The sequence below is a fragment of the Sitodiplosis mosellana genome, unplaced genomic scaffold, assembly GCF_009176505.1.
Source record: "Sitodiplosis mosellana isolate CC-2019 unplaced genomic scaffold, AAFC_SMos_1.0 Smas_scaffold_6166, whole genome shotgun sequence".
In the NCBI taxonomy this organism is placed as follows: Eukaryota; Metazoa; Arthropoda; class Insecta; order Diptera; family Cecidomyiidae; genus Sitodiplosis; species Sitodiplosis mosellana.
The window spans coordinates 2,069,322-2,085,811 of NW_022601407.1; the positions used below are offsets into that span (position 1 = coordinate 2,069,322).

Sequence of the window (16,490 nt, forward strand, 5' to 3'; positions counted from 1 at the left end):
TGACAGGGTTGATTAGGAAAACAAAAAAAATATAAGCAAATGCTAGGTTATTTTTAAACACACTTTAAAAATGACGTACACTATATTTTCGTTACACCGCGTGTGTATGTGTGTGTGATTGGAAAAGCTTTCCCAACAAATTATACGCTCAAAATGAGACGCGTTGCGAAACATGGACTTTCTTGAATGTTTGAATACAATTTGAATGGAAGCATATAAAAACACAAATCTCAATTGAGCATTACATGTTATCTAATTGTCAACAGCATCAAAATAAATAAATAAACATAAATGAAACGTTCAAACTAAATTGCAATTGAAATGAAAACGTAAAAGAAAACCGTCTCATTCGCATAACTCAGATTTTTAACTAATTCTAAACATAACAATCACTAATGACGTCAAAAGAGGTATAAATTACCAGCACATATTTGGCCAAAACTTCACTCTAAATGGAAAACCAATTTTGAAGATGACAAAGTGTAAACTAGTTGACTACCACTTGGCTGATTTTCACTGTGTATTTTTTTTTAAATACAAAATACAATTTTTGGCACACTAATGAAGCCGTGTATTCCTCCTCTTTTTTTTCGTGTACAGATATCGATGTGTTATTGACGGTGAATGATAATATGTAGCGATCAGTTTGCAAAATATGACACGCGATTGGGAAAAAAATAAACCAACAAAACGCAAGAAAAAAACACACAGAAAAACACAACTTACAATCTTCACTGCACATATACGTTTAACGCGATAGCGAATAAGGTGGTAACAAAATAGTGCTTACTGCTGTGTGTTTCGGTTTCGGTGCTGTGTGTTACGGCAGCTATGATTTTCTCCGTTCTTTTCGTTTATATTCTTCAATGCTATACGACTGTGTATATAGCTGTGTAAAAGATTACTACATGTGCACGCGTTGCGAAATGTGTGCATGGGCCATAAACGGCCTGGCAAACAACCTTTTTCTGGGTACATCCACATCTAGAGTCACACGCACAAACAAACCAAGTGCGCTGACACAATCGATCCAGGACGAATACCATTTAAATGTGCCTGCTACTGTTTATTTGTGTCTGTGCGCCTTATTACCGTATACGGTGTGTTCATTACGCATCGTATCCGATATTTGGAAACAAAGTAATCAATTCGCTCACATTTTTATACCGTTACGAATTCTGGATTTCACGTACGTAAACAAATGGTGGTGTGTTTTCGATTTCAGCGCTTGTTGACATTTTTTTTTTCGTTTTGACATCATCGCTAGATGTTTTCATCGTTTTCCTTCTTCACAACAACCGGTGCATGTCCACAAATCAATACGATCAAATAAGGATTAGTTCTTATCAATTATGTACGCATAAAACATTTGAACTGCGAATAATTGAAGTAGAAATACTTGAGGACTAGTTTTTGGTTCGTTAAAAACATTCGTTGTTTTAAAAGAAAAAACAAATAAATTATAAATGTTAAACCCGAACCGATAATTCCGCCATGAATTCACTTTTTTTCTCAAAATATAACGTCTGATATCATACATATGGCGTTCTTCGACACATTTTTTTTTTGCGAAAGCAAGTTCTTCGTATCTGCATCCTCTCTTTATGAAACATAAAATGATGTAACATTCTTCTCATAAAAGATTTAACAAATATTATTTGAGCTACCAATGAGCTGAAAAATGGTTTAACATTTTTGTCAAGTTTTCATTTCGTTGGGCTTGAATTAATAATAAATAAATTTCAATTGCAATTTAGTTTGAACGTTTTATTTATGTTCATTTATTTATTTTGATGCTGTTGACAATTAGATAACATGTATCTCAATCTGTATTCCAACTATAATGCTCAATTGAGATTTGTGTTTTTATGTGCTTCCATCCAAATATAAATTTTAGACAAAAAGAATGGGTTGATTTCTCACAACTTCCGATTTGTAATTTGGATTCATTTGTATCGATGAGTTTGAATATTTAATATACAAATTTGGCCGGAAAAAAAATGACCAAAAATTTAATTTTCATACATAAATCGTCTAGTAATGATCAAGTTGTCGGTTTCAAGCGCAAAAATTGTCAAAAAAAAATGAATGGCAATGAAATTCTCCAATCACAAATGTGAATACTTAAGAGAAAAGAGAACTACAACCTCAATTGCAGGGTATTGAGATTCTTATCGAACTTAAAACATTTTTGACTACAAAATATAATTGAATGTCACAAATTAGAAGGACATACGACAAAATAAACTAATACCCCGATTGATTATTTGGTGGTACAATGTGCATTTTGCAATGTCCAACGTAGATTTTACGGAATTGTTTTCTAGTAAACTAGTAAACAAAATTTCTGTTAAAAAGTTTCATTTTCAATATGTGTTACAAAGTTTGTTTACGTTTTACACGCGCAGCTCATTCGTCGCATTATTTCGCCAAAGATAAAAATATTGGCGTCAGCAAGAGCTGATGTCCGATTCACAATTGACGACATTGACGACGGTGAGTTCTTCAGGGAGCGAAACACAGTCGGGCAACAAAAAAAAAAGCACACACACACCGATTTTATTTGCGTACAGTATTGACACAATGAAATGGGCGGGTCCTAGCGAACCGATCTGCGTGTGTATGTGTGTATGTGTGTATGGGTGCGTCAGTGAGCGTAAAATAAATAATGTATGTTCTTATTTTTTGGTATGCTTGAGCCCCGTACATCAGCATATGCGTTTGAAGAAGGCGTCGCCAGAGCCGTCATTTGATAGGTTGATCATGTTTTGTCATTAATTTATACACAAATATTGTGTGTGCTTGCAATTGCGAGTTTTAACATTGAGAGTGAGAGAGAGTGAGTCTGAGATTGCCTTATATAAATGTGAAACGGTATTTTTGTACAAACCGTGAGTTTAACGGACTGATGATATACATAAAATTTATGCTATTTGTGCTATGTGTGAACTGTAAATTTCTGAACATATCGGAGCACACGCACAAACACAATCCAACCAAATATAGCAATCGTTGAAACGCACGAAGAAAAAACCCTACGCTACTACACGCATGCAAACGACTCATTACTGATGAAAAAGGATAAACAGCTACCCGAATGAACTGTGTATGTGGAAAGCACAGTTTGTGCTGTTGTTGTTGATGTTGCTTTTTTTTTCCACAACATTTTTCCTGATATGAACACGCAAATATGGTTTCGTGTACATAATGTTTGTATCTATTTGTTTTATGTGCAGATCCGACTCGAAATTTTATCATTTCTAAAATGAAACAACAAAATGGTTCGGTAGAAGTGCATAATAGAAACTGTGTCTGAGACGAACATAACAAAGTCAAAACAATTTTTTCGCCATTTACGCTCAAGATCCCTTCTTTTCGTTTGAAATGCTCGCACTCATGGAAAATATCGAAGGCAAAAACAAATACGAGTGTGTTTTTTTTATTTTCTTTCGTATAATCATAACTTTGACTGGACCATTTAAACGTACATTCACAAGACCAAGTATCTGGGAACAGTGTTTCGCAGCACCACTGCTGTTGGCCAAATTATTCGCTATATTTATAGGAGTTATATTTTGTTTGTTTTACCATAATGATCGGCAATGAAATTTTTATTCTTTTTCCACAGGAAGTTTTCCAAGTTATAGTTTGAAATTTTCATTTATGAATCGGCTTGTTTTAAAATTGGCACACTCTTCTTTCAGTTTCAGTTTTTTCCCTTCAAATATTTTACTGTGATTCTCTTTTCTTTATTCATTGATTTCCTTCAATTTTTTACCAAAAGAAAGAGATTTATGTCTTACAATTTGAATAAATTAAATCTTGCATATTTTTCATTCCATTCAAATTCAGTGAGTGTTTTTTCTTTATAATATTCAGAGTCACTCGGTATATGTTCAAATAATTCTTATACGATCAAAACAATTTGAAAGCAAAAAATATTTTCAACAGGAATATTTTCACTAGACAAAAACCCAGTCAAGCTCCTAAAGAAAGAAGAAATGATCCATTCATATCGAATAAACAAGAATTTAATTACAAAATCGTATAAAAAATCAATAAGAAAAATAGTGAAAATTTGCATTAATAACATTAGTTGCCAAACTGAAATAATAATTATATATTCCGAAACTAAAAAAAACTTGCTTGAATTATTCAAGTTGAGTCATATGATGATTATATTATTATTATTACTTATTCATCAATTAATCATATAATTATTACTACAAGAAAAAAAAATTGTTTGCAGTCGAAAAAAAAAGTGGAACAGACTAGATTGTAAACATCAATGGCATTTACAGAAACAAACAAATCGCAAAACGTGTTTTTCCAAACCAAAGAATCAACACATTTTTGGTGTAGTTAACATGGATGCCTCGAAAACGGATCTATGTATATTTGAGAAAAAAAGGGTTTGAAATGTACATAAAAGCATTAATAATTTTCATCTATCTATTTTCCTTGCATGGGTTTCATGATCGGGTTTATTTTTTGTTCGCGCTCACCGCAATGGTTAAACATTATGTTAAGGACATAAGTGCATCATCCAAATGGGGGAATTTATAATAATACTATCTATGAAAATATGTATTTACAAATCAATTTTGATTCACCAGTAATTTTTTTTCCTTTGGCTTTGGCTCATTGCTTGTCTCGTTACTGTTGAATGTGTGCGTTGTGGATTGTGTGTGTGATGGGTATCACCGATGTATTCCAACAGACCGACATGTACCGCGTATGTGGAAGAAAAACTCAAAAGCCATGTAAAGTAGTGAGTGTTCGAAGGCAATTTAAAAAAAAACATGTAAAATCCATATTCTCATGTTTCATCTCTTTATTGTTGTAATTTCACGCAGAGCTATGCATTTACGATCATATGGGTAATATTTAGCAACGCTGTACATCCAATCATATTCGGTTGAGTCAATCAATATGAATGTTATTTATTTACTGATGTAATGCCTCGACTGGTCGAATGGAACCGGTAAGTTGGCTCGAATGCTTCGACAGAATTTTACAGTATTCATGATGTCGGTAATGTCGATGATTCATTCAATATTGCGACTTCTCGCAAACACTTCTTGAATCCGATAACGAAATATTCCACAGACAATCATATGTAATATCTCAGCACTACACAGAAATACATATCAAAAATCATAAAATATACTCAAGCCTGCGCTCTACTTAGCACAATCCCTAGACAAATTTTGTTGTTTACTTTCACAAATTTTCTTCTTTCTCTTTGTGACAAACCGTTTTTTTCCTTCTTCTGTCGAGTACTTCCGGATTTACTGGACATTAGTACACTTGTTTATACGATCATCGTGTCACACATCGAATGCCCTGAATGCCCTGAACATTAGTGTTTGACATAAAATTAGAAGCTACGTCTAATTGGTTGACCATCACAATAACAATGATTGTGTATGCGTGTGTGTTGGGTATTCTTTCATTTCTCTCAATTAGGTATATAAGGAGCTCGAATTGAAGAGCTCGTGACTCACTTCAACATTGTAAATCATTTTCGTTGTGTAGAAGAATTTGATTCAAAAAAAAAATGTACACACAGCTGGTGGTATGAATGCCAATTTCGGCATCAAATCTCTATGAAAAGACGATACTTTTTAATTTTCCACAACACACAACAATGGCAATGCTTATTTTGGTTTCTTTTCACATTTTTATAGATACTGTAATTATCAATACCAAACAACAACACTGTGAATGCATTCAATTTTTAGACTTAGTAGTCTGCGCGGTGAAACAAGAAAAAGAACGAAACAAAAACTAAATGAACGAAACTGGGTGAATAATGCACAGTACATTTGATAGCTAGTAAATATTAGTTACATCGGTGCCTCTATGTACTACAATATGTGTGCGGATAAAAATATACTCAACGCAATGACTGTTACAATCGCAATTGAATCTGAAGAGGCGAACAAGAGGATGTGACAGAGATACAGATAGGTCGGATGATGTAGTATCTTTTAAGAGATTATCCGGGAGTGGTTTTTTTTATCCTTTTATAACTTACCTATTTTGTTAAAGCTTATTCCAATTTTTTTGCCATTCATTTGAACGTGCATTGTCTGCATCTTTTATTCGGTGCTACAAGGTCTTGCAGAAAATAGATGTTTCCATGTTCGTATCTTCACTCAAATGTGCTCATCAGAGAGAAAAAAAAAATATATATATATACTGCACATGGTATCTTTTGAATGCCAAAGTATTCTCAAATAGAAATTGTTCATGTTTTTTCTCTTTAATTTCTTCTCTACTACCACAGAATGAAAAAAACAAACAAACAAAGTGATTTTATTCTGTGGAGTAAAAAGCCCTAGACTATCTGATGCAAAAGTTTGGTTCTATGGAAATGAATACATTCTTCCCTACCTGGTGTGGATAGTGTGGTGAGCCTAAAAAAAATAGACAATACACAACATCCTCAGTAATATGACGAAAACCAAATAGTTGAATTAATTAATCCACTCTTTGTTTCAGCAACTAATAAATTAATTGTGCATCAAATCATAGTTCCATCACATGCCTCCGACTATATTGTTTTGGCTGCAACTCATTTCGATAATGTGTTGCTGGGCTGATTTTTGCACTGAAATTGCTTTGCATTACTAAGAAAAATCGAAGTGATGGTACTCTATTGTATACAACCTAATTGGAAATGCTGCAAATTATGTACATTGTACAGTGGTACACATTCAGTAGTTGTGATTTCTCATAGATTTTAATTGTGTTTTTTCCTCAATCTACACCATTTCAACAATAGCAGGTATTGCTGAGCAGGGAATATAAACAAATTAGATAATTCATGGTTATATAGTAATATGCAGTAACAGACAATCTAGGGAAATTGTTTGTTTTACAATCTTTTGAAAATGAATTACAGAAATTAACAAAAACTATTTTCGAAGGAAAATAACTTCTCCTTGGAAACATCACGTCGTGATGCGAGAATTGTGATCGTACCCATATCAACGAAGGCATGCATTGGAAAATTGACCAAAGACTTTCAACAAACAGATAGATAAAAAGTCAGCTGAACATTCAATATTATAAAGATAGATAGATACACAAAAGTAGGATCATAATCGATATGAATAAAATATATTGTGGTCGCATTCACTTTTCTCAGCATTTTAGATTGACTCTTTGGTTGTACCAATCAATACATTTGGGCAAATGAGGAAGCAACGCAAACGGTACCAATAGCGGTTTGCAATATATTAAGCAGAAATTATTCGGCGTGAAAAAGTCTTTAACCCATTCACTACCAGAATTCTTATTTTGTTTTCGAATTGCGTGATACTTTCAAATATTATCAACTTTGATCTGAAAATAACAGTAGACTTCACAGATCGTGAGATATGCGTTCCATTTTTCTTAAACAGCGATCGAAAAATTTAAAATTCAGTACAAATTTGTGGGAATTTGTTAGGGAATATTTTCCAAAATTTCTGTTTTCATTCACTGCTCGATTCGACCAATTTGAAATCTTTCCATTGATTTTGTAATATATACGTTTCAATGAATATTTAAACTGAGTTTACTGCGAACAACATCTCTTTTACGCTAACAGAAATTCGTACGCGAACGTGTCAGTGTGACAGTTGGTGTGAGCGAGACAAAGTTTGATAGCAAACAATTTGGTTGTGTCAACTTAAATGTTCTTTTATTTTAGAAAAAAAGAACTAACCGAATTCTTAATCTGGGGCGAGGGAGATAGAGCCTGAGAAAAATCATTGGTCGAAAAATTGACCATTGGTAGTTAATGGGTAAAATCATTTAACTTGAATGATAAGCAAATGGAAATTATTTAGCGAAGTTACAGAGTACCAGAGCGCTGCCAATGTTCAAACAAGTTTGACTAAAATTTACCCAAAATTAAATTATTTGATTGGGTAAATTTTGGTCAAACTTGTTTGAACATTGTTAAATTATTTGATAATTTCTAAATCTATTATGAACAAATCTATCTACACAATGTGTGGGATTTAGTCTTGTGGCGACATCTTCAGAGCGATTTTGTCAAATTGAGCTTTAGCAATTTTTCAAACCATTTCTGCCAACCTCCAGGCCTACATTCAGGCGAAAACGACTCAACAAGGTACTCGTACTTTCAATGCTAAAAACTAATTGGAAGTTCCATCCAAATATGATTTGAATGTTTTTTATGCTCGGTTCTCCATTTTTTTGTACTCCTTCTAAATAAGATAAAACTATTGAATGGTTTTTGCTTTTCCTTCTAAAAAAAATTATGCAAACCGAATAAAAATTCATTGTTTTTGAAAAATTTGATTTCCAGTCACCTGCATCTCAGTATTTTATTTCATGAATGTAACTAAAATTTTGCGGCTTATGACTTTTGAATCAAATTCAATAATCCAGACATTTTGTAATGAAATAAACGCTGAATTCAAACGATAAGCTACTTATCAAACTTAAATTGTTTTCAATAAACATTGACATTGAACATGTGTCCATTTAATAGACCTAGATAATAAACTTTAATATCGTCCACAATTTCCAGTGATTTTCAATGATTGGACTTTTTGTGTTAAGTGTGTGTCTGTTTTCCTGCTTTATTTGTGTTTGAGCGAAGAACAATCTACTGCTTAAATTTGATTTGCACAAACATCCTCAGATTATATGAGTTAGTTGTTTTTTTCTTCTTCTTCAATAAATAAGTTTTACATTCGATGTTATGTACAATGCACATTTTGGTAGTTTAAAATTACAGGTTTCTGTAGTTCGTAATTATATCAATCCATTAGTTCTTAGGATGAGTGTTTAGAACGTTGATTTACTTCAATTTGAACATAATTTTTTATATGACGTGATTTCATTGATGTAATACTAGAAACTAGGCCCAAAAAAATAGATTCAGTTTAAGCAATACAATGTGTTTGTGTATTTATATATATATATATATATATATATATATATGTATATCTCCATTCCATCGAAGTTATTTCAGTCGCTGAGAGTTTGAATTTTTGGTGTAAAATTCTGTGTTTTTTTTTTCAATGGTATAAATCAAATAAAAGAAATCATTGTCAACATATAAAGTCAAGAAACACCTAACTTTTCTTCAATTTGCTATAAAAATATGTGTGTGTTTGCTTAGAGCAGTGTGGGCTTTGTCTTTTCAGTGTGAAACAACATGTCGTTTGCTAGATCGAGTTTGACGTTTTGGCTGTTGCACTTGGTCATCATCTAGTCGATTGCCACCTTTTGCACCATTTTGATCATGACTTAGACGTGATCCGCTTGTATTACTGTTGCTACTCGACGATTTTTGTGATGCTATTGTAACCGCCTGTGCTGGTTTCGGTGGGTAAGGGATTCGGAACAATTCAATATCCAAATGATTACAAATTTCTAAACACACCTGTTGAAATAACACCAAAAAGATGACGTTTTGATTTCGAAATATTCCATTTTTAATGACAATGCACTGCTAAAACTTACTTGAGAACAGTAAACTAACAGATCATATGTACACCAAAACAATGCAAGGTACAGCACCCAAATTTCTGGCAAGAAATTGTTGAAGTATTGATTCAAGAATAATAATAATGGGCCGATGTGGCCATAGTCCATGTAGCCCATCTCACTTTTGGTCATGTGCGCGATCTAAGAAGGAAAAAACAGTCGGTTTAATTTCCATCTAGAGCATAATAAGATCGATAGAAGTTCTAAACTCACCACAAGCTTATTTGTCACTTTGGCAGCTACCATTCCGAAAGTTATTATGTACAACGATGGATAAGTTTCAAAAACTCTGTCAACTGACTTTTGCGAAATGATGAAAGCACTTAAAACAACTGTCAACAGTGGTATCACTGGTGAAATCACACTGGTTCCCTGCATTTTCAAATCGTAAAAGGATTTTAAAAAAAACAGGAAAGATTAGTGTTTGGTTTGAAAAAAAAATTACAGACGAAAAATTCAAAGGACACAATATCAACAATTAGGGTCTCATTAGTGTATTTTATATACAAGCATTAGCACAAAAATTATTAATAAATATTTTGCAAAATTGGGTAATTTTTGAAGAAAAAAAAGAAACAATATGTTATGCTATAAGTACAGAAACTAAATAATCGTATTTATTTTTATATTGACCCTTTACTTGCCAAGCGTCCGAATTTCCATACGAAATGTTCAATTTTCCGAACACTTGGTATTTGATCGGTTAAGAAATAAAATCAATTTCATGCATGTAATTGAAATAAAGAGCATTATTTTTTCTATGTACAAATTTACACATGTTCTATTAATGGTCTACTGCAGATGGAGACAATTTTAAATAGCATTTTCTTATATTTTTTATCGACCCAAACCAAAAAAACATAAGATTTTCTCAATTTTCTGATGAAAACAAAACGGAAAAACTTAGACTGATTATTATCAGTTAGAGAAGAATTGAGAAAATACAACAAACTTTGGTAATAAAACTGAACAGACCAATTTTTTTTCTAATTTCAGCCCAGTTCGAATCAGTTTTAATGCCAAAAATTCTTCGATTTTCACAGTTATTGTATGTTCTCGTTTTCATCGAAATCGGTCGACGTTTTTTTAACAATTAAAAAAAAACCATTTTCTCCAATTTTCCTTTCAAAATTTGTCGTTTCTAGATACACACCATCATTGTGAAAAGCCTCAGGTAAAAGGGAAAAATAGCTGACTAAACCATTAAGACTGAGATTGCATATTTGTTAACTATGGAAAAGATTTATCCACTTTTTCAATTTTAAATCTTGCCGCCTGACAATCACTATGGGAATTGCTATTGGGGCGCTATGCTTGATTTTGCTTCGGAAAACAATTACCAGAAAGAACAGGAATGACCTTGATAGGAGAAATATTTCTTTGGTATCATGATTTCTAGAAAATGTTATTTGTGTTAGGTGATATTGGTTATACCACAATATTATCGGTTTGAGAACTATCTAATGAGTGTAGACAGGTAATATATACATATTTTAGACATCAACCAATCAAGTGTTAAGGACTTTATTATTTGTTCTATCGGACAAAAATGCACATTCACCATACAAAATATTACATCAGTATTGCATTGGGGATGGAAAGAGAACCGTTATGTTAATTTTGAAAAGGGAAGAATTCGATTTGGGAATTTGATCTTTCGAACAAACCATAAGTAAGTATTAAAAAACCATGAGTTTTAGAGGAAATTTTCAATTTTGACTAGTATCTAGTAGATGAGCTATGGTTGTTATCACTAAGCGGAAGGTAATGTTCAAATTGAATGACCATAATTCACTAAGACAAAAAAAAATGAAGACTTATGAAGAGCATCTATGTATAAAAACTACGGGAGAAGATTCAAGCCGAAAAAAAAAATTATGATAAAAATTTGGGTGTACAAACGAAAATCAAAACACAATGCAGAAGAAAAAATGTATCATTGTTGGCTTACAGCAACTGTTGAGCCGTTTTTGCCACTGCCACCAGTAATAAAAATGTGACTGAATGAGACGAGACTTTTCGAAAATCCAATAAGGAACGACACACATAAAATCATATTCCAACTTTCCACGAGTGGTATCTGTTAATTACGAAAAGTTATCAAATTTAGTTTAATTTTGACGAATGTGCTCAATGTTACTAAATACATATGATGCTCGACGAAGAGAGTGAGAGAGAGAGCGAAAAAACGACAGGAAATAATTTTCAACCAGAAAAAAAATAATTGGGTGTCCTCCTTCATTATTCGAATACTCCTGTCCGCCGTACAGACATTCGGTTAGTAATAATTTCAGTTTTGTTTTTCTCGACAAAAAAGTGACATACTGCTATAGATATTATGTGATATAGACGAATTGTTTATGTCTATAAACATTTACGCACATTCATTTGGGTAGTTTTTCGTTTTCAGTCATTATGCCGAATTTTTTCTTGCTCTGCAGCTTCTTTCCAAATCATCGTCAATACGAGATTTGACGTTCCTAACAAGCTAAGAGTCGTTTTAAAAATAACTAGTTATAATTGTAATTTAAGTGCATTTTGAGTTAATTACATCATGTATAGAATAGAAAAGAGAAAAAAAACACTTACAGAACAATACAAATTCACGAGAAACTTTCTACTATACATACTTAGATGGTGTATATAATTATATATAGTCAACACTTCAACACTACAAACTGATATATGAATAGTTAAAGCAACACAATTTATTTATTTGGGGGGGGGGGGGGGCTGGGGGTGGGTTGAATGAAATAGTTTGGAATGATCAAAGAATTGTTCGAAAACTATAACACATCTCTGATTTCAACTCATCAGTATCCAGTAGACACATTCAAAATTATTTCAATTTAGTTATAATTTTTTTTAGTTTTACATCATTTTCATTCTATTAATTTGTAGACAAATGACTATTTAGTTATATTGGCTAATGACATGGGGGTTCATGCATAAAAATAAACGTAGGAAACAAAAACAAAATACATATGATTGGAGTGTGTTTAAGTTTAAAAGAAATATGTGCATCATACGTGTGATTTATGAATTCTTGTGTAATTTGAAAATTGTTCAAATCGATACCAAAAGGGAAGCAAAAAATCAATAACAATGTAGGAATTAGAGAATAAAATAGTAGACCAAGACCAAGAGGTCAACTAATTAGTCGAAGAAGTTTTGCGGTTTGAAAGAAAAAACTTTGTTTAATAATAAAAATAAAAGCTGTTGAAACCTTCTTTTTGACATGGAATTTGCGTTTAAACCGCGTACTAATGGTGTGCCTATTAATGATATGCCGAAAAGAAGAAGAAGAAAAAAAAAACACACAATAATGGCTGGCATGCAAAAAGTGCATTTGAAATGTTGTTGTTCCTTATCAAAATGAAATCTTAAATATGTGAGAACCGATTGGATGAAAACAGTTTGAAGTGATTCATCAATTTTCTCAAAAATCTCAATGAAAACATTCATATATTTTGGATACTGTCGCCGTAGTCGTCGCATCGTTCACAGTTTGATAACAATTTTTTGCTTTCCTAATGTTTCTATTGATAATTTCGACCATATGAACCAAATATTGCACATTTGCGCTTGTTTCGCGTGAATGCATAATGCACATTTATTTTCAAAAACCATACTTTTCATGTGATAATTGTGTTCTTTTTCATGGGATACACTTACAGCAACTGTAGAGCCATTTTTGCCGACGCCTCCAGCTAGGACAACATTTAAAATGCGTGTCAGCGACCAAACACCGCAAACCACTGTTGCCACTGACATTGTATTCCACAGTTCAATACCACCAAATATCTAAATAAATATGTTTGTTTTTCATATAAAGTCGCAGCTTCTACCTTTTTGAACGGTATCCGTTCGAAATGTGTGTTTATGTTAAATTCTAAACCGAATTCGGTTTCTTTATCTCACAGCTGAAAGTGGTGCGAATTATCTTTGAGAAATAATCAATAACAACATCATGAAAGAAATGAATTTTTCCGCTTACTATTGAAAAGTTAAGAAATGTCTTATTTGAATTTGTATATCGTGAAACTGAAAGAAAATGGATCAATGATTTCAAATGACACCATAGAAGAAGAAGAAGCAAAATGAAATGTACCAACAAACACGCTGATGTAATCGCATTTGTATAAAATTTTAGCTGATCGATTTCGACTCTCTCAATCTCGTTCACTATCTGTCTAAAACTTTTTTTTTTCATATGAAATTTTGGTTTATGATTGATGAAATTCTCAAACAATTATCTACATAAATCACTGAATATACCTTGGCTATCCAAATTTCGGGTCCAAAAACTGCTGATATCATATGAATCAGCATGATCATGCATTGCGCTTCCGTAACATCAACTTTGCCTAGCCGAAGTGTACCTGACACATACGATTGCCAATGCGCACAGTAGAACAAGGTCATTGCACTGAAACACTGTGTTGAATAAGCATCCGAATAGATTAATATATATGCGGCACAATAAAATTAAGCAATAACAATGAATAACCAAAATGAATAGAAGAAGTCATATGAATATACCTGGAAAAACATCCATTTTGGATAAAAACCAAGCTGGGCTGATAAGCATGCTGATAGCGCAACAAATATGGTAGATATCGAATCACAACCATGATCGAATAGTTCACCCAACGGACTCGATGAATTTGTGCGTCTTGCTTGTTTTCCATCGATCGCATCTAAACTTTGGTAAATGAATAATCCTAACGCACAAAGGGCGCAGGCCCATCTAGGTGGTTCGGTCCGACCATTCGGACTGTAACTATAAAATGTAATAGAGGAAGAAAAACAATAATCAAATTAATACGAAAATAAAAATGTGATGACAAACGGTGATGATGAAGAAATAAAATCGATTCTCTTAAAGTACACTTGATAGCGATATAAATAATTTTAATTTGCTACAGTTCTCGATAAGGTTAATTCGGTGTGACATTCTGAAATGTGACACAATTGAATTTATAATAAAAAAAGAATGCCTATCCAACATGATTTTTCATTTGCCATGATTTCAAGATGACAAAGCAGTCAAAATTACGCTTCTATTAATGATTAACGTCCAATTCCCGAATGCCATTTACATTCAACTTGTTTTTCCCTTTTTTTGTTACGAGCTCGTAATTGTGGAAAATCATATCAAATGTGTTTGTAAACTGATCGTACCGAATGACCATGTGATTCGATATATATAGTACATGTTTGCACACTTTGCATTTTCACGAGTTTATTACGCGATTTTTATGAATAACATTTGCATTCACATTCATGATGACATTCGGGAAGCGGCAACGTATGATGATTTCCATCACACTGACATTCAAGAATGTGTGCAAAATAGACCATTGTGCCATTTTTGCCAACATCATTTTATTCAGTTGTTGTTGTTGTTGTTGTTTTTATTTCGATCAATTTTTACTTACTAAACTAGTATTAATGCCGTAATAATATTGACGATCAACCCAACTAATGTGATCAAATTCGGTGCCAGCCACATGGGTGTTTTAGATACAAGCCAACACCACCATGGATTCAATATGGGATCTAATAGACTACAACTTGTCATTGAGTATTTGTGTTCGGTCAGCCGTTTTAGCTGAGCAGGCACTAATAGTTTATTTTTGTATGAAAATATACTCTTTAAATTCACCATATTTACTAATTTTACTTTGAGTGTTCTACAATTTTGTTTTTTGTTGTGGTATATTATATTTATTTTTGTTTATGTACAAGAAGTAAGCAAGGGGAACAAAAGAAAAAAAAATCGCCCGACAATTACGCGCGCGCGTGCTGATTGACACTTCAAACAGATTTTACTTTAAGTTATCGTTGAACTCTGCTCGGTTTTCTTTTCGTTTTTTAATTCTGTTACAACGTGTTATTGGTATTTACATAATATATCGAGTAAAATGAAAATGAAACAAGCGAAAGAGGGAGAGAGAGGCAGAAAGAAACGAAATTAAACCGTTTTCGCGTTATGATTCTGATCCAAGCACTGCATTAGTTTCACTTTGAGTTATCTTTTCTCTTCTCTTCTCATATACACAATAACTTTTGTTTGATTAGCTATTCGCTATATATTGTCGATAACAGATGTAGTAATTATTTCGAGTGATTTTTTAAAAAAATATTATTCCAATTGAATGCACTCGGGATTTGATTGTGATGTGTAACACGATTGTCAGTTCTCATTCATCCAATGTGTTAAATTTAAATGGCCCCCTCTGCCAATTTATTTATCGTCGATGCTAATTTGGGAAGTCACCGTAATTGCTGATCTTGAAATTAAGCTTAGCATTTCAATACCGACAACGAAAAAAAAAACACTTAAACTTATTCAAAACGAACGGTTTAAACCACAAATGCCCAAGATGTGTGAGCACCAAAATGATGATACACGTTAAATCAGCGCGTTAAAAGTAGACCGCAATGAGGTGAATCTACTGCTACTGTTTCAATTTGACATTCGTCAATTCACGCAATTTTTTAATGTTTATTTAATTATTGGGCGAACTATGTGCACTTGTATGAGCGAACTTTGTTTCAATAAATTCAATTTTTGACTGTTTCCCCGATTTGATGTTCATAGTGCGGAATATCGTGTACTATGTGTGTAATCACATTCAGACTTTTTAATGTTTTGACTATGGTGTGTTTAGTGGCGTGATTGAATAAACGATAGTCGCGCCAATCGTACATGTCATCACTACCATTAGATAGTCTAGTTTTTGACTTTTAGAATAACTTTAGAGAAAAATACGCATACAACCAACATGCATACGATGTTTTATGTCAGTTCAGTCCCTATCGGAAAAAAGATAAATGGTGCGTCAACTGCAATGGCAAGTGAACTTGTTATATGTCATCGCTTCGGCATTTGAAATAATCCGATACGCTTTTATGAATTGTGATAAAATCAATTTGGAATGAAAAAAATAAATAAATTCAATGGAAAT

The 16,490-nt window shown here is 32.8% G+C and overlaps 2 protein-coding genes across 6 annotated transcripts in view; both read right to left on the reverse strand.

The window, feature by feature from the left end:
• Positions 1–736, reverse strand: part of LOC129574992 (paired box protein Pax-6-like) — a 44,280-nt gene extending 43,544 nt beyond the window's left edge. The window contains exon 1 of one of the 2 annotated variants that reach the window (XM_055457729.1): positions 422–736. The gene's annotated coding sequence lies outside the window, so the exon portion shown is untranslated. The remainder of the gene's footprint in view (positions 1–421) is intronic. The other variant, XM_055457728.1, reaches the window with a different exon arrangement.
• A 7,567-nt stretch (positions 737–8,303) lies between these two features.
• LOC129575300 (cholinephosphotransferase 1) lies at positions 8,304–16,328 on the reverse strand. Of its 4 annotated transcripts, none has more exons than XM_055458592.1 (7): positions 14,958–16,328; positions 14,059–14,299; positions 13,795–13,953; positions 11,468–11,596; positions 9,730–9,888; positions 9,493–9,657; positions 8,304–9,412 (listed from the first exon to the last, which is right to left on the reverse strand). In XM_055458592.1, the coding sequence occupies exons 1-7, from the start codon at positions 15,185–15,187 to the stop codon at positions 9,170–9,172; spliced, it is 1,326 nt and encodes a 441-aa protein (XP_055314567.1). In that variant the 5' UTR covers positions 15,188–16,328; the 3' UTR covers positions 8,304–9,169. The 4 variants fall into 4 exon arrangements, with proteins under 4 accessions (XP_055314567.1, XP_055314566.1, XP_055314569.1 ...); XM_055458591.1 differs by lacking the exon at positions 11,468–11,596 and adding an exon at positions 13,192–13,320; XM_055458594.1 differs by lacking the exons at positions 11,468–11,596; positions 14,958–16,328 and adding exons at positions 13,192–13,320; positions 14,701–14,911.
• Positions 16,329–16,490: the final 162 nt, after the last annotated feature.

Excerpts from the sequence above, each read along its gene's own strand:
- LOC129575300 (XM_055458592.1), bottom strand. The coding sequence starts at position 15,187 with ATGGTGAATTTAAAGAGTATATTTTCATACAAAAATAAACTATTAGTG. Across the intron at positions 9,658-9,729 it reads AAGTGACAAATAAGCTTGTG|ATCGCGCACATGACCAAAAG; the intron begins GTGAGTTTAGAA and ends TTTCCTTCTTAG. Across the intron at positions 9,413-9,492 it reads TGTTAGTTTACTGTTCTCAA|GTGTGTTTAGAAATTTGTAA; the intron begins GTAAGTTTTAGC and ends TTATTTCAACAG.